At 37.2% G+C, this 24,976-nt stretch overlaps 1 protein-coding gene across 1 annotated transcript; it reads left to right on the forward strand.

Annotated features, from left to right (window-relative positions):
- Positions 1–13: 13 nt before the first annotated feature.
- On the forward strand, positions 14–18,451 carry LOC118277804 (actin-interacting protein 1). The gene is made up of 13 exons (XM_050700262.1): positions 14–182; positions 315–527; positions 9,381–9,528; positions 10,729–10,909; positions 11,482–11,601; positions 12,783–12,947; positions 13,367–13,574; positions 13,998–14,126; positions 14,719–14,825; positions 15,490–15,592; positions 16,251–16,423; positions 17,122–17,272; positions 17,890–18,451. Exons 1-13 carry the CDS (start codon positions 167–169, stop codon positions 17,997–17,999), a joined length of 1,824 nt encoding a protein of 607 aa, XP_050556219.1. The 5' UTR covers positions 14–166; the 3' UTR covers positions 18,000–18,451.
- The last annotated feature ends 6,525 nt before the right edge of the window (positions 18,452–24,976 follow it).

Here is a 24,976-nt window from a genome sequence, read left to right on the forward strand (position 1 = left end):
ACACTTGTGCCAACTTTCCAAAAAAATATTATTGTACGTCATTTTTTTGGTAGGCTATGGGACTTAGCGGCTGACTGTGTTTCTCTATAAATAATTAAAAGTACTGAGTGACCAATAGTTTTAGCATTATCAATTTAGTGATTAGTTAGTAAAGAGTGTTCATAAAATGTCTTATTCTCATAGTAAGTTTTAAAATACTAGTTTTACAGGGCAGCATGGTTGTAGTAACAAGCGGGTGAAACGTAACGATAAAATTGTCTGTGTATAAAAATAATAGTGATTAGTGAATTTACAGTGTGGTTTTGTGTCCGCAGAATATACTTGGGCGGCTTTGCCGAGGACCCAGAGAGGTACACCGCTAGTTTTAGGCGGAGACCCGAAGGGTAGAAACTTCCTGTATACCAATGGGAATTCCGTTATCATCAGAGATATTGAGAACCCCGCGATCTCGGATACTTATACAGAGCATTCTTGTCAAGTGAATGTCGCGAAATATTCGCCAAGCGGCTTCTACATTTCTTCAGGAGGTAAGGTTACTAATTTTTACATCCTATGTATAGTTAAATTTTTAAATGTGGAACTTGTTGCTGTACATGATACAGATAACACAAGAATTATTTATTTTATTAGGCAGAATAATTGTCTTCCTCATTCTATAGAGGTTTGTATTTGTTGTTGGGAAGTATTTTCGATATTATATGAATATTTTCCTTATAGTACCCAATTGCCTGCAGTTTACCAATAAGACATATTATTCAATCTTAGTAATTTTATGTTTATGTGAAATTGAAAAACATAACTACCTAATTAATTTTGTATCTCGAAAGTTATCATATAAACATGCTACCATAACTATTAACACAAAAGTTAATTAAGTACATAAGTAATATGTACATTAATACAGTTTTTTAACAAGCTCATATAAGAGAAACAAAAATCTTAACTTTCACTCTAATGTAGAAAACACTAGGTATTTGTACTGAATTAATCTAATATTATAATTAAACACTTTCTCTTTTAAACACAATGTTGAAGTAATTAAGACATTTGTAATTAATTTAGGATCATTTACATAAGTACCTAGAAATGAAGATTTAATATAATTAATTTACTACACAATGTAATCCCTGAAATCTAGAAATTACAAAAAAAAAATTGTTTCATGAAGATTGCAACTTAGATGTATTCAAGTTGGGAGTGAACAGTTTATTCATAGGTTGCTCCTTCATTGGCAACCTCATCGCTTAGCACCAGGCGAGATGGTTGCTAAATGCTATTCTATAAAATATTTAAAAAAGTTACAATTTATAACAAACTTTGTATTATCACCAAATGCTTGTTTAAACAATTTGTGACTCTTAAAGTAGGTATGTAAAAAGATTAACTCCTTAGTCATAGCATACTGGAGATGAATCACAAAAGTATCTATAATAGGCATTTATTTATTGAAGCCATGCTAGCTAATGTCGTTACACACAGTATCGAGTGTAAGGTCATTAGAAAGCTAGTACCTATATAGTTTTCTATTCATCAAGGCTTGTATTGTACACAGACCATATTTATATCCACTTTAAATGCCACGGTGGTCACCGGTGACTGACGTTAGCGGAGGATTTGCCTTCAACAGTTTTCTATTGGCAGTCAAAGACTTAAGTTACTTCTGCCTGTGGCTTCACTTCACACTGGATATTCCCTCTCGCTTCACCTAAGGCACAAGAAGTCATGGGATTTATTTTCCCCTTAAAAAAAAAGACCTTATTCAATCCCTGTTCCCAAATTTTCTCCTGATCCCTTTAGCCATTTTGTCGTGATTGAATTACATATAAACACAAAAAGTTAATGCCCCTAATTACTAGTTCATAGTTTGCTAGGCCAATTCTAATTCCAATTTTTATCCAATTAGTTTTCAGATTGGCAGTAAGCTCTAACCAGATTTCATTGAATATCAGCACCAAAATATAAACATATTTGTTATTTAACTACTGAGTTATTTAATTTAGGTATTCTACATCAGAGCATTGAATTGGAAATTATGCTCTGTTTAAAGCTAAAATATTTGTTCTTATTAGATTTATTGACATATTACATAAAAGACTAGCAAACCCTGCTTTACTCTTAAATTTTTCCTGAATTTTCTTTGCTATAAACCTCATGGAGCCCGAGACCTTTCCAATGAATGCAAAACAGTGTAAATCAGTTCATGTGTTCTGGAGTTATAGCATCAGGTAGGAATACCGGACTTATTTTTATGTTATAGATTTACCACTTGACATCAAGAGAGTCATGTGAGAAGTTCATTCAAGCTCTAAGGAAACCATAAACTGAGAAATATAATAAAGAAGTAACTTATTGTTGGGAAACAGATTGCCATGTAGAAGAAACATAAAAGAAAATTGGGTTATTAGAAATTGATTTGTGATCTCAGTTTATGAGAGAACATCCATAAAATTAATAGTTCTCAAAAATTGATCTCAATTCGAAGATTTTTTTACCTAGATTGGTTATTAATATTGGTTGCTGGTCAATAATCAATAAAGAGAAATAAAGATGTGAGTGTGTGACTGTGACCTTTAGGGTTAAATGCAGGGTTCTGTTATATTATTTATATCTTATCAAAAGTTCGTCCACCTACAAACTATTTATCATTATTTCTCTGAGTAAAACAAAGTCCATATATGGTATCAACTAGCAATGAAACAATAACTATCTATATATGTTTTATGTACCTGATAGTGACTCATTATAAGTATATCTTTGGTTTATCTTGTGAAGTTATAGGTATATGATTCACTGCCTACATTCCATTACGGTACTTGCTAAAGTGAAAATATTGTATGTTTTATTTATATTTGTAGTAACAAATATGAGGTTTTCACTACAGATAAAATAGTTATTTGCAAACCAATAAAACATTTGGAAACAGCCGACAATCGCTGCGTCGCGGAAAGCTGTTCATAAATATGAGCCTCTAGCATGGCTTGAAACTACTCGAGTTCCTCGTCAAACAGTTACGTGGGCAAACTCAATGTTACGAGTACAATTGTGGACAAGTAATCAACATACGAAGTAACAAAATATGTTCGTAATGGTTCACAAAGCGTGTTATCGTAGTCTATAATAATTTTACGAACAAATGCGACGGAATAGAAGTATCCGTCATTGCTATAAGCGTTTGCCAAAACATGTAACATTTCGTTGACTTCCTACAAAAGATTATTACATAAATAAACATAGTAAAAAGTAAGGTGAAAGATCTCTTGCATACTTCTTTTTTGTAGTAGGTATTTAACTAATGGCTTAATTATTAAATGTTGCCAAAGTTTTTTTTAGAGTTCTTTTTTTTTATAAGTAACTTTTAATTTTCCCTTTTTGAATTGTGTTTCTTAATTGTTTTGGTGTTTTTATAGTTTAATAGGTATTCCACCAGAGTTATGCTATCTGTAATAACTAAGCTGTGAAACTAAAATTACCGTGACTACTACCTGTGCGTGGAACATACGCAACAGCTCAAGTATACGATATATCGATAGTAGGGAAGCCATCCATAGAATGCATCTCATCTTTCCAAATTAAAATATAGCTTAAGTAAATTCGGTACCACCAGTGCTATGCTACGTGTTCCAAAGAATATGATTGGTGGAAGTCAAACGCATCCATAGCAACGTAACACAGCACAGCTCTGGTGGAAAAGCATCGTTATTCTCGACTTTGCCTGCGTTATCTATAAAAATTTTATAAGCCTATGATGTCTTTCTCTTTACTAAGAAGATTGGCTAATTACCTACATTCCTACTTATACTACAATACGGTTGTTCACTACTAGTCAAATTCAATACTTTTATCGAAATGTCAAAAACGTTACTTTTCTATTAATTTTGTAGGAGATCGCAACTTTGACTTTAAAATTAGCTAGAAAAAATAAATAAATAAGTATATCGTCAAATCAATGAATGAAAGTACGATTATTTTGGGATATTTTATCACATTAAAATATCTTAATAATTTATTTTTGACTTAGGGAACTACCCAATTACAAGTAAATAGTAAGGCATTTATTATTATTTCCCCGTTTCATTTTTACAGTGAATGTATGCAATAAATGTGTGGGATGTGGTTGAGATAAGAATTTAAATGTGATGCGTTTTTAATCGATTGACGCTTGCCTTGCCATTATTCCGATGCAAGTCTGGAACGGAATCTTTGAGGCATAAAGTGAAATGTGGTTGTAATTGTTGCAATACATATACATACAATACAATAGGTAAATAAATATAAAAGTAAGTCGAGTTTTCCTTCCTGACGCTATAACTCCAGAACGCACGAACCGATTTCTAACGTTTTGCATTCGTTGTAAAGGTCTCGGGCTTCGTGAGGTTTATAGCAAAGAAAATTCAGGAAAAAGCAGGGAAACAGGGAACATCATTGGTGGCGAAACGGAGTTCGCCAGGTTTGCTAGAGTACATGTATTTTTTTCTAATAGGTATAACTATTTAACTTCTCTCTGATGTATTCGAACCTGAAATTACCTATTATTGGGTACTCCCGCGCGGATTCTCTTTTCTCTGTATCGATGGTAGCGTCTAGCGTAATATTTTATAGTCTACCACCTTCCTCAACAAACAGACTATTCATCCAACACTAAAAGATATTGAATTGGAACCAGCAGTTCCGGAGATTAGCGCGTCAAACAATCAAACAAACGAATTCTACCACTTTACAATATTAGTAGATTGCGGGTGTATTTTACTAGTCTGTATTTATTTTTGGCGCAATAGCTATGCCACCTGCTCCGAACTATCGCGGGTTTGATTCCAAGTTCCCACCCAATAGTACTTATTCATTGTCTGATTCTCAAATATCGACCCGCAAATGGATGTAACAAAACAATTAGACAGGACACTGATAAAAACATAATAATTATATTATTAAGTCTTTGACTGCCAATAGAAAACTGTTGAAGGCAAATCCTCCGCTAACGTCGGTCACCGGTGACCACCACGACGTTCAATGTGTTAAGAATTTGACTGGTGACATAAAACAGTTGAGAGCGAAGCCCCCTATCGTGTCTCACATGTCCCTCATGTACTAATGATAATGATACTGGAATATTTCCTGAAAGTAAACGAGGGTATGCATCGAGAAGTAGCAGCAGTGGACAATGGATTCACTCCACTATCTTTAGCAAAAGAGAACTGGCGCAAACCTGTGGTATTAAGCGTCAATGACCGCAAGGAGGTATGGCATAGCAAGGAGCTCCACGGACGCTTCTTCCGGGCCCTTCATGGACCCAGTGTAGATTTTCTGGCGTCCGTATCTTGGCTACGATTTAGTAATCTCTTTGGTGAAACTGAAGGATTTGTCTGTGCAATTATGGACGAAGTTATCCTTACGAATAACTACCGGAAATATATTATTAAGGATGGGACCGTTGACATATGTCGGGCATGTCATAGTCCTGGTGAATCCATAAGACATATAATTTCTGGTTGTGGTCGTTTGGCTAATGGTGAATATTTGCATAGACATAATCAGGTGGCCAAGATTATCCACCAGCAACTTGCTTTGCACTATCAACTTGTTGAGTTTGAGGTTCCATACTACAAGTATGTGCCCGATCCAGTTCTCGAAAACGGCCATATCACGTTGTACTGGGATCGATCTATCATCACTGACAGGACTATTGTAGCCAATAAACCTGATATAGTGGTGATAGATCGGCAACGCGCCGCGCGATGATAGTCGATATCACCATTCCTCATGACGAGAACCTCGTGAAAGCTGAAAAAGATAAACAAATAAAATATCTTGACTTGGCTCACGAGGTTGTCGACATGTGGAGTGTGGATTCGGCTATCATTGTGCCGATAGTCGTGTCGGCCAACGGATTAATACCCAACAGCCTCGACAATCACCTTAGGAGGCTGGGGTTGGGCGGATGGATCAAGGCCCTGATGCAGAAGGCAGTACTCCTCGAAACGGCACGTATTGTGAGGAGGTTTCTGTCTCTGGAGCCCTAACCACCGGTAGCTTGGACCATGTTCCCGCTACTGGTCGGCTCCTACTTTTATATTTTTAAATATTATTTTATATTGTATGTTTTAAATATTATTTAAAAATGTAAATTTAGAGAATTTTAAATAAATATGGAGATGATACTGATGACCACGACTTCTCATTTGACGAATATTTACATGAAATATATTAAAAACTAATATTATAAAGCTGAAGAGTTTGTTTGTTTGATTGTTTGTTTGTTTGAACGCGCTAATCTCAGGAACTACTGGTCCGATTTGAATAATTCTTTTTGTGTAATAAATCATCACGCTACGATCAATAGGAACCGAGCAGAGCGGGTGAAACCGCGCGGAAGTAGCTAGTTAAAAATAAATAGCCACATAGGCTTCAACAAAACCTGTAGGCCATATGCTATCACCACGATTATCATAACATTTGTAACTGTGGCCATTTATTATGATTTCGTGTATTACCGAGTCTTGGCGTCCGGCCAGCCGGGACGCCGATCACTCCAGAATTAAACTCAACAACTTTGCTACCACGCTCTATTCGCTAAGATGTTTCTATAATATGTGGATAGTGGACACCCTAACATATTTCAAGCTAATTCTATCTACAGGAAAATCCCATTTCGTAACAGTGCAATTTTAGACGGTTTGTTTAACCTGTATCTTCAACTAGATCTAGATACGTTTTCGTTTCTGTTTTGTTCCAATGTGAATCATAGATTAGATTAGATTTCAGCCATGATCTTCCCACTGCAGAGCAAAGTCCTACCCTACCCTCCTTCCACTCCTCTCTGTTTAGAGCTTTTTGCAGCCAATCCTTGTCATAAGGATTGTCAGATGACAAGTTCGTCCCACCATCTCTTTCATATGTAATGTTAATGTGAACCATAGGTAGTTTTAAAATACTATAATAATATCATGCGGGAGTAGTGTATCATGCGGGATTAAACCCGTGTGTTTCGAGTGTCCGAATTGTCATAAAAAGTGTATTTAGCTTATTACTAACCTAATACACACATCAAGAGATTTGGATGTCCACAGTTTAGATCACGGGTGATCAACCTTTTACTGATCAAGTACAATTTTTGGCCCAAGGCCTCACAGAAAACCGACGTGAAATAACGCTTGTGTTAGTGGGGTTACCGAAGGCACAATTTCCAATCTTCCCAGTCCCCGTTACCTCAACAACCCTTAAATTCTTAACTCCCAAAGGGCCGGCAACGTACTTGTAAAACCTCTGAAGTTTTGGGTGTCCATGGGCGGTGGCGATTGCTTAGCTCGTTTACCGGCTTATACCATATAAAAAAATATTTTATTGTCTGCGGATAATTGGTTTAGACTAGGTCACCTCTGTAATCCCTTAGTAGGTTGATACGACACCTTGGTAAGACTAGTGTGACGAAAATGGTGACAGCAGAATAGAATACATTAATTTATTAGCAATAAATGTAACTATTTGGCAAATGACTAACACCTACATCTAATGTAACTATTCAAACTAATTTGGGATCTCCCTCCAGTGGCATTTTCGTAAACTGGGCCAGCAATTCTCCATGAAACTCCTGAGTCATTTAATGGATTTATTTTCGGCATCAGATAACAAAAGGTCGCCCCTTGCATTTGTAGATTAAATAAAATCACTTTGAACGATTCTGTCCCGTTCTGCGATAAAAAAATCTGAATGGCTTAATAGCTGATGATGCACGCAATTTTGCGTGTGATTCGATCGTAAAGCCATGTGTGTTCTACCTACATGTGTGTCAAACTGAGTTAACATTTAAATACAAATATGGCATTTATCCTTATAGTGTGGGTGACCTTTACGCTTCATGTCAGTTGTAGACTGAAACTTGTGATCCTTGTTGAGAAATTGATGGTACTTATTTATATAATTTACTGACTGACTTAGTCTGGCTTTGCTCAGATGCTATTTCTCTGGCTTTCCGTCACTACATAGTATAAAGCAAAGTTGCTTTCTCTTTCCCTATGTTCGTATGTATCTTTAAAACTACGCAACGGATTTTGATGCGGTTTTTTAAATAGATAGAGTGATTCAAGAGGAAGGTTTATATGTAGAATACATGCATAATATATCACCATTGCACCCATGCGAATCTGGGGCGGGTCGCTAGTTATATCATATTCCATAACCAATAGAACAAAAATAGTTAATAGATTTGATACCACAGTCAGGGATAAACATCGAAATGGAAACTTCAGTCGCAATTATAATAATTTCGTAAACGAGGCAGTAACTATCCTTAAATTGTACTCACACTAGCGACCCGCCCCAGCTTCGTATGGGTGCAATGGTGATATATTGTGCATGTATTATACATATAAACCTTCCTCTTGAAGCACTCTATCTATTAAAAAAAAGACACTGCAAACCGCATCAAAATCCGTTGCGTAGTTTTAAGGATTTAATCATACAAAGGGACATAGGGACAGAGAAAGCGACTTTGTTTTATACTATGTAGTGTAGTAATTACATTTTTAATTAATTGTATCGCAGGTAGTAGGTACGAACAAGTAATATTAAATCATCGATCGATATTTATTTACAAACATAATCAGTAAGATAAGAGGATCGTTGATAATATCAATTTCTATGTAACTCGCGTAACTAATATCGTTCCCTTTGTAATCGGCTATCGAAGTATTATAAAAGGATTTTCGATAACGATTAGCTGCACCTTTGAAATGTAATTACAAATACCTCATTCATGCGGAGATTAACTGGAAAATTAATATAAGATAATAATGAAATTACATTTTGGTATTTCTAGGTATTATGTATGAGTTGCGAGTATTAGTTATGAATTACATATGTATCTCATGTAACATGTTGGGGACACAAATCCAGACTCCGTAATAGTTATGACGATTTTTTTAAACCTGAGAAAAGACCAGCGGTTTCTTCCTCGGGTTTTCTAAAAATTCTGCTTGTACGACGTACGATAAGACTGAGCATATCAAAAACATGCTTTTTCAATTATATTTTATAAGTATGGGAGAGCCATGCTTCGGCACGAATGGGCCGGCTCGACTGGACTGATACCAGGATCTTACAGAAAACCTCGTGAAACTACGCTTGCGTTGTATGAGTGAAGTTACCTGCGGTCCAATTGCCCCCTTCCTAATCCTGATTCCCCGACAGCCCTTTAATCTGCTCGTTTATCGGCATGGACCATAAAAAATAAAATAGATTTTATCAGGGTACATCAGGGTGCGATCTGCAACCAAACTTTCTACCAACTCCCTTTTATATAGAAGAAGTTCATTGTCCATCTGTGGACTATCATGGGCTGGTAAAATGATGATGAATGAATACATCATTAACAATGTTTGTTGCAGACGCGTCCGGTAAGATTCGCATTTGGGATACGGTGAACAAGGAACATATTCTGAAGAATGAGTTCCAACCAATCGGAGGGCCGATCAAGGACATCGCTTGGAGCGCTGACAACCAGCGCATGGTGGCTGTTGGAGAAGGACGCGAGAGGTAAATTAATGACGCAAGTTTTTACTAATTTTATTCTCCTTTAATAATTTATCTTCTGTATTTTGATGCAGGGCGATTCCCCCTTAAAAAAAAAGCAAATGTTAGCCATGTCATTGTCCTCTACCGAAAGTTAACAATTCTGCCGATTGTAACACAAAATTTGATTTCATTAAATTGAGCTGTGTCACTGCTCTTAACCAATCCAATAAAAATAAGGATGATAATAAGCTACCTCTATGCTTAATAACGCGGAATTAATAATTTGTTAAATAAAAGTTAAAGTTGTTTAAAGAACACCCTGCGGGATCTAGGACTTGATTGTTCTGCCGTTTTAATGCTTGTATCGATTTGTAGAATGATCAGTACCCTTAGTGTGTGTTTGATTTACGTTTAAAGTACCTAATCGAAACGATTGGCCGGCTCAAATAAACTAACCAATCGAAACGCCGAACGCGTACTCGTATCAATTATTTTAAACATAAAGCAAACTCGTAATACTGATGATACTGATGCAGAGAGCATTACTTCTGGACACAGCACGTATTATCCGGAAATCCTCTCTCTTGAGCCCGGACCGGTAGCTTGGATATAACCGCGAATCTGCATTCGGGCTTATAGTTATTCGACTAACGAATGAGAGATAAAAGTACATAATTTTTATTTGTAAAAAGCGGTCATCGTGACTTCCGTTTATGTGACCAATCGTTTACTGTTATACTTGGGTGGCAGACCGGAAAATCAAGTTCTACCAGTGGACAATGATTCATGAATCAGCTTCCGAATTAGGTATTAAAATAATTACTTCCTAGTCTAGTATTACCTGGCTTTATGACGCCTTTTTAACACTGAAAGGATATTTTAACTAGAATCAATATTCATGTTATGAGTCCTGTGTGTGTAATAGGGAGTAAGCTTGGCGCCTACTCCTTCGGAGATTTAAATGCGTGGCGCTATACTTTATCTACACTACCTATGCTAAGATTGTAAACAAGATTTTTTTTTTGTTTGTTCATCACTATTATGCGAAACAACTGAACCGATATTGGTTGTGCTGCCACTATCAGAAAGCTACATTATAAGAGAATTAACATTGGCTATAATTTCTCAATTTCTCTGTGCGAAGGCGAAGCCGGGACAGGCAGCTAGAGTTGTACAAACTATGTTGTATACTTAATAACATTGGATACTATTTTCTTCCAGATTCGGACATGTATTCATGTCGGAAACCGGTACCTCAGTGGGCGAGATCAGCGGTCAGTCCAAGCCAATCAACTCAGTGGACTTCAAACCTTCGAGGCCGTTCCGTATCGTCACAGCGTCCGAGGATAACACTCTCGCGGTCTTCGAAGGACCTCCGTTCAAGTTCAAGTGTACTAAACAGGTTAGTTACATTTAAACGACATTTACGACTGTAGCCCTTTTTACCAACTACCCTTAAAGTATCTTGTCCGGAGCTGCGGACTACCTAGCGGGTTTACCGGGGCTTTGGCTCGAAAAGCAGGAGTAGGAACGGGGTGGTTTTTAGTCAGTAAGAGTCTGACACTCCCTCTCGCCTCACCCAAGGCGAAAGAAGTCATTGGATGATTTTTTCCCCCTAAAAAAACCCCTAAAGTATCTCTTAATTAAGGGTTAGTTTACTCACGTACATTAACATCTGCTCACGCTGCTCATGATGAAGAGGCCCTCTGTGACTCGAAACTCTAGTAGTAGCTTTACTCCATTAATGTATGTGAGTAAACCGTAATTTTTAGTTAATTGAGATCAGTTATTAATTTTAGCCGTAAGGATCTTCATTGGCCCCTTTTATTTATGCAGCATTGTGCATGGTGGTAAATGTATGTTGTTTTTTCCTTCTTTTTTAACAAAGATAGAACGTGCGTTTGATAATGTTTAAACCACCAACTAATTACTATAATTATTGTACTATAATTATGTTTTTTTCTTTAACGACAGGAGCACACGCGATTCGCCCAGGCAGTCCGTTACAGTCCCGATGGCAGTCTGTTTGCCTCAGCCGGGTTTGACGGCAAAATCTTCCTGTTCGATGGAGCCACCTCCGAACTTAAGGGAGAGGTGAGTTCAGTTAATGTATTGGCTTAAGCTATAGCGCTTCGCTTCAAGCTTCCCTGTGCGAACTGCTAGGGAGTGGAACTCCTTGCCGGAGTCTGTGTTTCCTGATGGGTATAACCTGGGTGTCTTCAAAGCCCGAGTAAATAGGTTGCTTATGGGCAGACGTGCTCCATCGTAGGCCGCATCATCACTTACCATCAGGTGAGATAGCGGCCAAACGTCGACCCATTAAATGTAAAAACTCCCATGCGGTTTCACCCGCTGCTCAGGTCTCCAATTTGCTTGCTAAGAATTAATATTATTAACTCCTTTTTTCATTGAGGAGTTTCCTTGTGGGTCATAGTCCAGCCGTAGACTTTCATGGACTGTTGATTATGACACGAATGGTAGTTTTTTTACATCTTGTGTTTAATTTGCAATGTAGGTTTGTATGTATGTATGTAAAGTGGAATCTTACTACTGAATATTGAAGCAGATAAATGCTATTAGTGAGGGAGTAGTGTTAATTGCAATAACTAACCATTTTAAGTACCTACTTCATTTGAATTGTCAAATGATGTACTTAAAAGCTCGTCGCGAGATTTAAATGTATCAATAGTTACTAGCTAAAATACGGGAATACTCTTATAAAACACACTAATGGTAGGAGAAGTGACACGTGACAGTCAACCAATCAGATCGCTCGTAGCTTTTGGTTACTGCTTACTTATTATTTTAGAGTTCAGTAAGTTTATCAATTTACGAAAATGTGGACGTAAAATATTACAATTTATCTCCCGTTTAGAATCCTACAAAAGTTTATAAACTTCCTAGTAGATTGATAAACATTTTGACTGCCTCGTTGGCCGAGTGGTTGCAAGTGCGACTGCCGGGCAAGGGGTCTCGGGTTCGATTCCCGAGTCGGGCGAAGTGCTACTGGGCTTTTTTCGGTTTTTCGAAAATTTCTCAGTAGTAGCACGGAGTCTGGAAATGTGCCCGATATATGGCAATAGGCTCACCACCTATTACATGGGACTTACATTATAAATTGTGAAAAGTGGGTGTACACAGTGGCATTACGTGCCATAATGTGCACCTCTGCCTACCCCTTCGGGGATTAAAGGCGTGACGATATGTAGATTGATAACCTTACGGATCTTGTTATTTTCCGGTGACATGTCTAAATATCTCGTGTTTATTCACAGATTGGCTCGCCAGCGCACAAGGGTGGCGTATACGGCATTGCATGGTCTCCCGATGGCAAGCAGCTGCTGTCCTGCTCCGGCGACAAGACCTGCGCTATATGGGACGTAGAGACCATGCAGCGTACTGTACTCTTCAACATGGGCAATGCTGTTGAAAACCAGCAGGTAAGATGCAAGGATTAAACCTGCAGAGCGCCCTGGGCCGCCGTCAGTTGGGCATATCTCGCGGCGCCCTATGTACTTGTCAAGTTTAAAAAAAAAAGGCTTGGGATATGGTACCATCGACTTTTGAAAGAGATAATTTTGTGTAATATTATGATTATTTATTGGTACAAAACTTTTTCATTATGATTCGGCGAGTCCTGGACTAGTTTTAGCGACACAATCATTTGACCACACGGTTGGCATAGCGGCTGGGCGCTGAAGGACGTGTCGCCGGTTTGATCAATTCTGTGTGATCCGCAAATTATTGTACCGAGGATGTGGTGTGAATGTGAATGTGTTTTTTGTTAACGCACCCACAACACAAGAGAAAATCCTAAATAAAATGTTGCCTTTTTAAAAACAATAATTGTATTCCCCAGGTATCCTGTCTCTGGCAAGGCAAGCATCTTCTATCCGTGTCTCTGTCCGGAGTCATCAACTACTTGGATATAGAGAACCCGGACAAGCCGCTGCAGATCTTGATGGGCCATAACAAGCCTATCACCTGCCTCGCGCTGCATCCCGACAGACATACTGTCTACACTGCCAGCCACGATGGCTGTGTCACCGCTTGGAATGTCGCTACTGGTCAGTGTGATAAAATATCTTAAAATAACAGGCTTCGGTTTGATCATCTGTCTTTCCTCGAGTTCTCAATTTACCTTGAAGGATATTTTTCGTTTATAAAATGCAAAATTCGCGACAGCCGGAAAAGATGTTTCGGATTCGATTCCTGGGTCGGGCTAAATATTACAGGCCTTTTTTCGGTTTTTCGAAAATTTCTCAGTGGTAGCACGGAGTCTGGAATTGTCCCCAGTATATGGCAATAGGCTCACCCCCTATTACATTGGACTTATAATACAAATGGTGAAAAGTGGGTGTACATTGTATAGCGGCATTGCGTGCCGTAATGTGCACCTCTGCCTACCCCTTCGGGAACAAAAGGCGTGACGTTGCTTTTTAAAATGCAAAATAAAAAAATAACTATAATAAGCTATGTGTGGTCCGCAGGCGAGGGTCGCCACATCCAGGGCACGGGGCACGGGAACCAGGTGCAGGGCATGCGCCCCGCCGCCAACGGAGCCCTGCTCACCTGCGGCATCGACGACACGCTGCGCCGCGCCGCGCCGCCTGCTGAAGGTAAGCTTATAATTATATATTATATCTGTATTCTGTATACTATATTATACCTATAAAACTGACGAGTTTATTTGTTTGAACGCGCTAATTTCCGGAACTATTACTGGTCCGATCCCCATGTGAATAATTCTTAATTATTATGTTATCGGCTTACGTAACTGTTTGACGAAGAACTTGACTGGTTTCAAATCACACGCGACACACGACGCGGCGATTGTCGCGTAATGCTGCTCATAAATATGAGCATCTAGCATGGCTTGAAACTAGTCGAGTTCCTCATCAAACAGCTACATAAGCCGATAACATAATAATTAATCTAGTGTGTCTCACGAAAGTTATAATAAAATTTTGTTTTTTTTTTATTGGATAGTGCATTCATCGCACGGTTGCATCTATTGCTCGACTCCTATTGATCCTAGTGTGATGTTTTATATATTGATTCATCTTCATCGATAAATTGACTATTCAACACAATTAAAAGTATTCAATTCGGACCAGTATATTCGAAGATTAGTATGTTTACTTTAAAATATAGGTTTTAATATAATTTAGTCACCTTAAGCATCCTCTACAAATGGTAATAATGTTCCAGGTGAAGTACCGACCTACACGGATGTATCGATTCCCCTCGGCTCCCAGCCGCGCGGCATGGACCACATCATTGAAGACGACACCACCATCGTCGCCACTGTTAAGGAGGTAAGATGTGAAAGTTATTTAAAAAAATTTTTTTCGATATTTTTCTAGTAGGCTCGATTGTTTTCGAAGACGTACGATCGTTTTAGAGTAACGCTGGTCTATCTAGTAACGGTCGAAAGTGATCGAGTAATGCTGGAAAGTGCTCGAGGACGCTTGACAGTGACTGAAGACACTCAATCATACTTAAGGGTTCGATCGTTTTCGAGGACGCTCGAGCATTTTTGAGTACCGGTGGATCGTGTTCAAGGAAGCTCGCAAGCGGTCGAAGACCTTCGAAAGTGATCGAGGACACTCGATCGTTTTCTAGGACACTCAATCGTTTTTATTATTAATATTACTATAGGGGTTTTAAATTATTCTTTCAGTTTCTCTAAACTCTTATTGCATATTCCATGAATTTGGGCTTGAATGTTTATTCAAATTCTTTTATTTCGGAAATAAAACCTAATATAAAGAGCGAGAAATCCTTATTCTATGTTTACAAATTTAATATGCTTATAACTAAAGTGTTTTCGTTAAACAAAATAAACTGTTGTAATAAAAAAAAAGTATAACTATAGGTTATGCCTTATAGTAGTGTTCCATACCCTCTGAACTGGTGAAGACTGTATCTCAGAAGGTAGCTGTTCATTATGCTCATATGAAATGATTGTTTCGTTCGCAGCTGGCGGTAGTGATCGGTACTAGCAAGCAGTCGAGCCTGCCGCTGTCGTACGAGCCGACTTGTGTCAGTATCGACACCAAGTCCAGACACGTTGCCGTTGGTGGTAAGTTAATATACATATATACCTTTATTTTTTAAAGGCCGATATCGATGTATGAATATTATCCATATAAGATTTTTGTACATAGGAACTTGTGTTTGTCACGACAGCGACCCCGCCAAGTCCAGCAAAAAAGCGGCACGTACCATCCTTTTTTCGAAGTTATTTTATTATAAAGAAATCGTGTTTTGAACACCAGATGACACTCATTCAGCAAGAGATCAGTTTGTCCAATGGCTGTAGCTGTCTAAAATTGAATCACCAATGATGTGACACTAGCTAATTCGCTATTGGACGAAAAGACAATAGATTCACACTAGTTCCACCTGCTAAGCAAAAAATGGCATACCCATTAAACTACATACATACATATTAACATACATTCTGTAACATTAGATTTTATCATAAACGGGCGTTAAAATATACCTACTCTACAACCAAAGAACTAATCCATAAATCTAGTAAAGCAATTGTATGTCATGGAATAAGATACTAAAAATGTATTCAATACTATACTTTTTTAAGGCTTTCCAGCTCATTTCCCACAACTTGCAGTTTTTGGATTCAGTCGCTTTCATTCCAAGGGTGCAATGTTCCTGCAAAGCTGCCTCATCATTCATCATTCAAATACCATTCTAAAACCATAATCTGAACACTTCAGGAGCTGACAACAAAGTCCACATGTACACTTTGGACGTCCGGACCCTGACACCTGGTGTGACCCTGGACCACTTGGGCCCCGTCACCGATGTCTCCTTCAGCCCTGACTCCAAGTACTTGGTGGCCAGCGATGCCAATAGGAAGCTTATTCTTTACTCCACTGATGAGTATAAGGTATGTATACTGTTTATATTTTGTATGCTGTCTCACTGCAGGGCAAAGGCCTCTTCTCATATGGAAAAGGCAATGAGCATTGATTATCGCACTTGCTCAAAAGGAATTATGTGTATGTATTTCTGTTACTTATTCACACAATAACTATTGAACTAATCAGAATATTATTTAACATGTCTGCAATAACGTAGAAAGAAAGACCATTTATTACCGTCACGACACACACGTGACCGAAAATATAGGTACGAGTTACGTCGCAGTGTAAAAGATTGGTGCACAGTTTTATGCCGAGGCCCGGGCACGAAGGCTCGAGTTCGCGACGCTAATTTTCAGTACCAGCCCGTATGATTCATAACTTCAATAAATATGTTATCCTGCGCCTACAGTGACGCTGTTCGAAACACAGTAAACAAGTAATTAAAATAGATAATACATACTTAGGCCATTTTTTATCCTGGCAAACCAAGCCGTTGGCAGAAAAATTTTCACTTTATGTTAGTGGGTTCTAAATATACTTAGAAACATTAGACTTGGCAATAATTACATTAGTGCTATCTATGTTTCGATCTCGCCAAGACACCACCAGTCTGTATCTTTATCAAATTCCTCACAACCTACGTTTATAAAGTCAGCCTCACAATATTTGAACACAAAATCCTCAATAATAGTATAATATTCACATTATTATATGTTTCCAGTTGGCCCACAACAAGGAGTGGGGCTTCCACACGGCGCGCGTGAACTGCGTGGCGTGGAGCCCGGACTCCACGCGCATCGCGTCCGGCTCCCTCGACACCTGCATCATCATATGGAGTGTCGATGCTCCCAACAAACATACCATCATTAAGAGTAAGTTCTTCTTTGTTTCTTTATGTACTGTGAATTTCAGACCGAATTCGAATTTCGTCTTCTGCTAAAGATATCAAATCTATCAGGACTTTAACGACTGAGTTTTTTTTCAAAGTTTGCACGCAACAGTGTACCTAACGGATTACTATTGGTTCGTGGCGTACCACCCGCTGCTCGGCTCCTGTACCCTTAGTACAAGTTTTGCTTTACGTTGAACGAAAACGAAACGAGAGCGCGTTCGGCACTTTGATTGGCTGGCGCGATGAACCAACCAATCAGAACGACGAACGCGCTCTCGTTAAACATAAAACAAACTCGTACTAAGTCCTCTGTTAGTCGTAGCATGATGTTGAATAGCCTATAATAAATAACCTTTCTCAATAAGTAAGACTATCCAATACAGAAATATTTTATCAAATCTAATTTGTAGAGATTAGCATTAGAACTTGGTGAAACGGGATGTTGCAAGCGCCATGATTACGTATTTTTCAATTTGGACCATGCTCTCTATTCTCTCTCTCTATTTTTAAATATTATTTGATGTGGCATTTTATACGTAGTATTTAAAAATGTATTTTTTAAAGATTTTAAATAAATATTATTTCTATTATTTCCAGATGCCCACCCTCAAAGCCAGATAACAGGACTAGCTTGGCTGGATGACGAGACGGTCGTGTCGGTCGGACAAGACGCAAACACTCGCGTCTGGACCGTACCCAAAGCTTAAACCTTCCTAATGTAACACGTTGGTGGAATATTCTATGGTTAAACACATTTTATTAGTCAAATATTAACATTTAACAATAAATATATAATAATTATTATGTACAATGAAATCGAAATAATATTCAAACTTACATAGAAAAGAAAAAGTTATGATTTACTTATTGATTTATTTTATATATGTTGTTGAATTTTTACTTTGGGCTGGCCCATTTCTTTATTTCATAGCTACAGTTTTACATCTTCAAGTTAATAGGGATGATGACGGGGTATGAAAATTAAAAATTTATTTATTTAGTCCAGTGCAATGAAAAATTTATCATCTACCCCAGAAGACAAAACATGGTCCACAATGTGAAAAATAAATACACAAGACGACACTTCTGCCCAATAAATTCCATGGTTAAAGCTTGAATTAAACTTATGCAAGCAACAACCGATTTCAATAATCCAAAAGTTGGTCCTTAACATACAAGAATTATAATATGTATAAAAGTAATTGTTGACTGGTCAATGATCTGCTGATCTACCCTATTATAGTGAAATATCGAAATTTTATCTTAACCAAAGTAATCGTAGGAATATTCCACCAAATATAATCTATGATAGATATAAATAACTCAGATTATCTAGCTTGTATAAGGTAAATATATGTACTAATGTATTTATTTTGCTTACTACAATTAAGTTATGAACTGCCTCCGTTAGTTAACAATAAATATGATTTTTGTTACTAACAATGAGTTGAAATGCTCGCATAATGAACTGTGGACTATAAAATTTAATTTATTCAAACATAATATATTTTAAAACTGATTTAATAACCGCCCAGTTGAATATCAATTACCGTGCTCCTATCTACATTAAATAAGGAAGAGCAATCGTGTGAATAGAACGAAAAAATCATGCATGTTCTCTGTCATGTCTCAGGGATACGGAGATATGTGTCGCGTATATACGACACTGCGGTTAAAAAAAATTTTGTAAATTATTGCATTTATTTCTAGTCCAAATTTTGTATTTATTCAACAGAATACCTATACGCGAAATCGACTATAACATATTGTAAATCGATACTTTTCTCTCTATTAGTTAATTAGTCTTTCGATTGACGTTAGTCGAACGATGTCTTGGTAGTGCTACCCTAGGCTACCGTATTGGCTTTCAATCAGGTGGACCGTTAGTTTGTTTGCAAATTAATCATGTAAAGAGTAATCTTGGAAGTTTGAATGGGGATCATCATACTCAGACTCACTTGCGAGACCTCAGTGGTACCTATATCCTAAAAAGAGATTTTGAAATGCATTCATATAAGTCTTTATTTAATCTTATTTATAAAAAAAGAGATTTTGAAATGCATTCATATAAGTCTTTATTTAATCTTATTTATAAAAAAAGTCCGTCTAGTTCTATGCGAGCATCGTGATTTTAATTTTGTACTGAAAATGAACATGGTGCGATCTGAATGGTCCTTTTTATACCCGTCGATGCATACTAACGGTGTGAAATCGCATTTATAATGTCCTAGTAAGATAAATATTTTCAATTATTTGGAAAGATAAATAATTATAAGTATCGTGAGAAATATTTAATTAATTTCTCTTGTACTGCTCACGTAACTGCTCTACGAGGTAACTCGACTAGTTTCAAGCTGCAACGGGGCCTATAGTCATCGAACAGTTACGTGTGTAAGTCGTGAAAAGTAATTCAAGGTAGATTTCATAATGTCTTTAAAGTATTTTAACTACTGTTTTATAATAACTTGTATTTTTAGATTTTTATACCCATTGATTTATATATTTCTATATTATACATACAAATTAGCTGTTGCTGGTGTAATTTGAACCTTATTCTCAAGACTTTAGGTCTATTATTATGTAACTTATTTAGTTATTTATTGACGATGACTGATTTCAATAAGTATTGTAAATTATTGAGTTGCATCAGTAGACAAATGTCACTTTTATTGTCTTCGTTATAAGGTCTATAATCACATATTTCTGATTCTATTTTTATCGCTTAATATGCTTTCAAAATTCAGTATTTAAATTATCTTTCCAAATAATGTTTTAAAAATATTTTTGAAACAGTATTTTTATACTAATTCCTGATGTAATTTTTGTTAGTTTTACGCGATTTCTACTAAAATGGAGTATGTAAGATGATGAAATAAACTTGTATACACTTGTACAATGGTTTTTTATTATACTTAACTACTAACCACCCACGAATGGTTTTTTGTGGTATAAGTCGGTAAAAGAGCTTACGCATCACCTGATGGTAAGTAAACGCCGCTAAGGGCACCCGAGTCATCAGAGGCGTTACAAGTACGTTACCGACCTCTTGGGGGTTAATTTTCGGCGTCGCTAGCGACTATCGCCAATACTATTGCTTCAAACTCATGGTAGAGGTACAGATCGTTAGTATATTATACACCCTCTGTTTTAAACACAAGTTTAAAACACTGATTAAAACACTACAAAAGTATGTATCATGTTTAAAACATGATTAAAACTAATTTGTTTTAAACTGTTGAAAACACAATTAAATAAAAAATGAAACGGAGACGGCGCGTCTATATACTTTTACACTCAAGAAGTTAAAAACCTAATGGTATTCCGTTTTTTACATAAAGTACCTTGGCAACATGGATCATTATCTAGAAGGAAGCTTTAGGCTGACTGACAAGCGGAAAGGAGCGGTGAAGCGGATGTTCATATGAACCAGTAGGATGGCTAAAAATCTCCGTTCGCTCTTTAGTGGCCACGTATTTTGTTCAATCCTGTTGGTTAATACTTCAACGATGGACAGGCAGGTTTCTGAGGGGGAGAAATCAACCAATGACTTCTCCCGCCTTGGGTGAAGCGAGAGGGAGTGTCAGACTCTTACTGACAAAAACCTTCCTTCTCTTGCTTTGAGCCAGAGCCCCGGTAACCTGTTACGTCGTCCGCAGCTCCGGATCGAGTATCAGCCCTACTGGGCCCCATCTGTGGTGGTCGCGACGGAACGCGACGTGCCTTGTGGACAGGCAGCCTTACGATATGTTTACTTAAAAGAGCTCAGTGTAGATATCTAGACGCTAATGAAGTGTGAACACTACAATGATAATGATTTCAAGAAGAGATGAGTTTGGTCATGTCATTGGATTGGCCGTCTATAGTAACCTAACCAAATAAGGCTTATGCCCCAAAAACCTATTTTGAAAATTTCCCTCTTCCCGATGTCAAATGGTCGCCAAAGTTTGTAGAAGTGTGCATGCACATTACTTAACTAATTTGAGCACAGCAAGCAACCCGTGCCGCGATTCGATCACGACGTGGAGCGCACTTTAGTTTTTATAAAATTCGCGTAGCGTAAACTGTTAGTATTTTTATATTTATCAGTATACGACGTGCCGTGTTTTGTCTGTACAATTATACATATATTTAGCCGTCTCCTCACATAAGTGAAATAGCTATAATATCGGTGTATTTCATATAATCGTTGTTTTGTTTACCTATGTGCCATGCCCTAATAAAGCCTACAAAAAAAACGTGTAGGCCTTATTACGGCATAGTTGTTTTTCAGTAATGTCATAGAAACCGGATCACCAGCTTCTGTCAAAAAGAAAGCCAATGGATTTTGCAAAAGATGGAAACCGCTGTTAAAATGGTAGAAAGGGGTAACGGGGTGAATAGATACAGAAAAGGGGTGAATTGAATGCAAAATACTTTTTTTCTAATCAAATTGTCAAATCACATCCCTGTTTTACCCGGTAGGCTGCTGCAGCCAGATATAACTTCCAAAGAAGTACGCATCATCTAAAGAGTGGTTTCCTCTACACGAAAGCTAGGTCGGTCGCTAAATTGGCTACAGAACAAGAAGTTATTCTCATTCGTTTAACTGATGCTGGGGTACCGATGACTTCAAAGATGTTACTTGGGTATTACATGATGAGAAACTCGTTTAGCCTGATGTATAATGACTAAAATTAATTAATAAGATCTCATTACATTTATTTTAAGCATTGACAAAGTTTTGTTATAATTAAGAAGTTGAATACTTACTAGTTTTTATTGAGGCCTTATTAAGACATAGGGTTCCCAATAAGGCCAAAGTGACACTTTAGTTATTTGTGTTTACAAAATTGTAATTTTTGTTTCTAAAGCCATTTTGATTCCATTATTACAAAGTTTAATAAATAAATATAAGATTTTGAAATTATCAGCGCATTGTCATTTTAAACCTACGAGCTAGGCGGTAATAAAAATAAGGTAGGCCTTATTTGGTTAGGTTACCTTATATTATTCCAATTGCATTTGATTGGTCGCACTGTATTCAAACGTAGACCGTCAATCCAGTCACTGGGTTTTAGACTTGCGTAGATAGTAATTAAGAATATTTAATTATAGGGACAGTCCATTCTAATGATAAGTTATGATAAGCTGTAGGTATTTCCAGATTTGAGATAAATATTGTTTACCTAACTTTGACTAGGTACTAATAGGTAATACTTACAACATTTACTCGAAGATGATTCTATATGCCTATACTACAGGATATTATGTTGTAATTATTGTTTTTTTTTATCGGAGTAAAATAGAAGATTGTCGTGTATTGTTCGGACTAATTAAAGAATTTCATATTATTACACCATGTATTCCAAATTTGGTAAATTTCAACTGATTGGTTGGACGACTGCACGGTTGGCGCCGTGGCTGGGTAACCGGCTACCGCGCAACGTGTAGCGGGTTCGATTCCCGTACGGACCAACTCTTTGTGTGATCTACAAATTGTTGTTCCGGGTCTGGATATCATGTGTATGTAAACTTGTATGTTTGTAAACGCACCCACGATACAGGAGAAAATCCTAGTGTGGGGCAACGTTAAAAACTAAACTTGGAGCAGGCAATCAGTGAGCCCAACGTCATAAACCCATCGACGCACTCTTGATCGACAAGTATAAAGAAATCTAGACAGTTAGACCACACACTCGGAGTCTAGACTTGTCTTAATTGAGATGGGATGTGACGCCAAACATAATCGGTGGGGAGACCATTGTGAGACACTAAATTGTATTTATTATTATGCAATATGTATTTATGGATGTACATCACGCAGGATGACGTCAATGAAGTAATGTCGTGAAAATGTTATATTATACATACATTTTTTTATTTATTTATATATGAAACGTCACGCCTTTTATCCCCGAAGGGGTAGGCAGAGGTGCACATTACGGCAAGCAATGCCGCTGCACAATGTACCAACACCCACTTTTCATTATTTATGTTATAAGGGTGAGCTTATTGTCACATACTGGGCACAATTCCAGACTTCGTGCTACCACTGAGAAATATCACAGTAATACTTTGCCCGAACCGGGAATCGAACCCGAGCTCCCTCGTCCGGAAGCCGCACTTGCGACCACTAGACCAACGAGGCAGTCTCAATGTATTTTTTATTATTTAAGAAATAAATAAAATGTTTATTAAGCCCACATGGTTACAGGGTAGGAGCTTTTGTTTGTTCGTAATGAAAATACTTACTTATTCAGAAACTACTGTTTATTGTTAACTACATAGTTCTACGCGGATTCGATAACTGAATTGTATGCCGACAAAACAGCACGCAAAAAGCTCGTATAGTACTTAAATTATTATAAATATTGTGAAAGTTTGTTTGTTTGTTTGTCCGTCAATCACGCTGAAACTACTGAACGGATTCTGATAAAATTTGCTATACAGACAGGGTATGAGCTGACTTGGGCGATAGGATGCTTTTTTATCCCCCAGGAGAGCAGGCGAAACCGCTGGTAGAAGCTAGTCCGGAATAAGTTTGACCGACAAACTTATGACTCATCGGTTAGTCACGAGGTTGTTATCGACTTTTGTAATGTGCTAATTAAACATAATATGTATTACATTACAGCACGCTATGTATTCCCAGAAGCACAATGTGTATCTATTTACACTACACAGGAGAACACGTTCATATAACATACATTTCTAATGCCCGTTATAAACAAACTCTCCTAAATTTTAATTACCTCTTAAGCTAAGATAGGTGACATTTTCACCAGCCTACAAGTGACACCTAACAGTACAAGTAAGGGGTTGGTTTAAGAGCTGCGTCACGTTAAGTATCTCTTAGTTAAGAAATGATTTAGCGTGGGTTGTTATAAACGCCTATTAGCCATTTACCTCTCTATTATTGTATTATGGTGAAAAGTACAAGAGTTCAAAATTTCTATCATTTCAGTAACCGCATATATGTATAATATCTGAATTCTCAAATAAAAACATAGAGGAAAACCAAGATAAAATGAAATTATTATAAAAGTAAGTATGTCTATTAGACTAGCTTTCACCACCGATTTCGCTCACGTCTTCGGGATAAAAACTATTCCAAACTAAACTACAATCTATCTCCGTACCAAATTTTATCCAAATCCGTCTAGCAGTTTTTCGTGGAAGAGTAACAAACATACATTAAGACGTCCATATACATATACATTTTGATCACAGCTGAAACAATATCCATTTCTCAATATGGTCCGTTGGTCCATTGTATACTTATGCAAAAATGATGCAATTTTGGCACTCTGACAACTGACGATCAGGAGGTGCATAAGTGTTTCCTTTTTTGAGTAATGTAGCAATTAGTCTGGGCAGTTTGGATGTCTTTATCTGTATTTTGTTGTGTGTGTTTTTATATTATATATTTAACAAATGTATTTGTGTTGACCACATTCTTTTATAGTGTAAAGTTTGTTTTTTTTTTAAGTGAAGACTTGTTATTGACTGTCAGTCTCACATACAATTCCTAGTTTCTGTTATGTTAGCTGTTTTTTTGAAGGGGGGAAATATATAGGTAGATAAGGTATTCTATTTTCATATTAATAGCTGTGACAAAATTATCCGTCAGTATTAGAAACTTAATCAGCAACAATGAAACAGGCCCTTATATACAAAAATAGGTGATTACAAGCATAATATAAAG

Source organism: Spodoptera frugiperda, chromosome 18 (genome assembly GCF_023101765.2).
Source record: "Spodoptera frugiperda isolate SF20-4 chromosome 18, AGI-APGP_CSIRO_Sfru_2.0, whole genome shotgun sequence".
Taxonomy (NCBI): domain Eukaryota; kingdom Metazoa; phylum Arthropoda; class Insecta; order Lepidoptera; family Noctuidae; genus Spodoptera; species Spodoptera frugiperda.

Bases quoted from the DNA above. Each gene is read 5' to 3' on its own strand.
- LOC118277804 (XM_050700262.1), top strand. The intron at 9,529-10,728 runs GTAAATTAATGA...ATTTTCTTCCAG, and splicing joins GTTGGAGAAGGACGCGAGAG to ATTCGGACATGTATTCATGT. The intron at 14,127-14,718 runs GTAAGCTTATAA...ATAATGTTCCAG, and splicing joins CGCCGCGCCGCCTGCTGAAG to GTGAAGTACCGACCTACACG.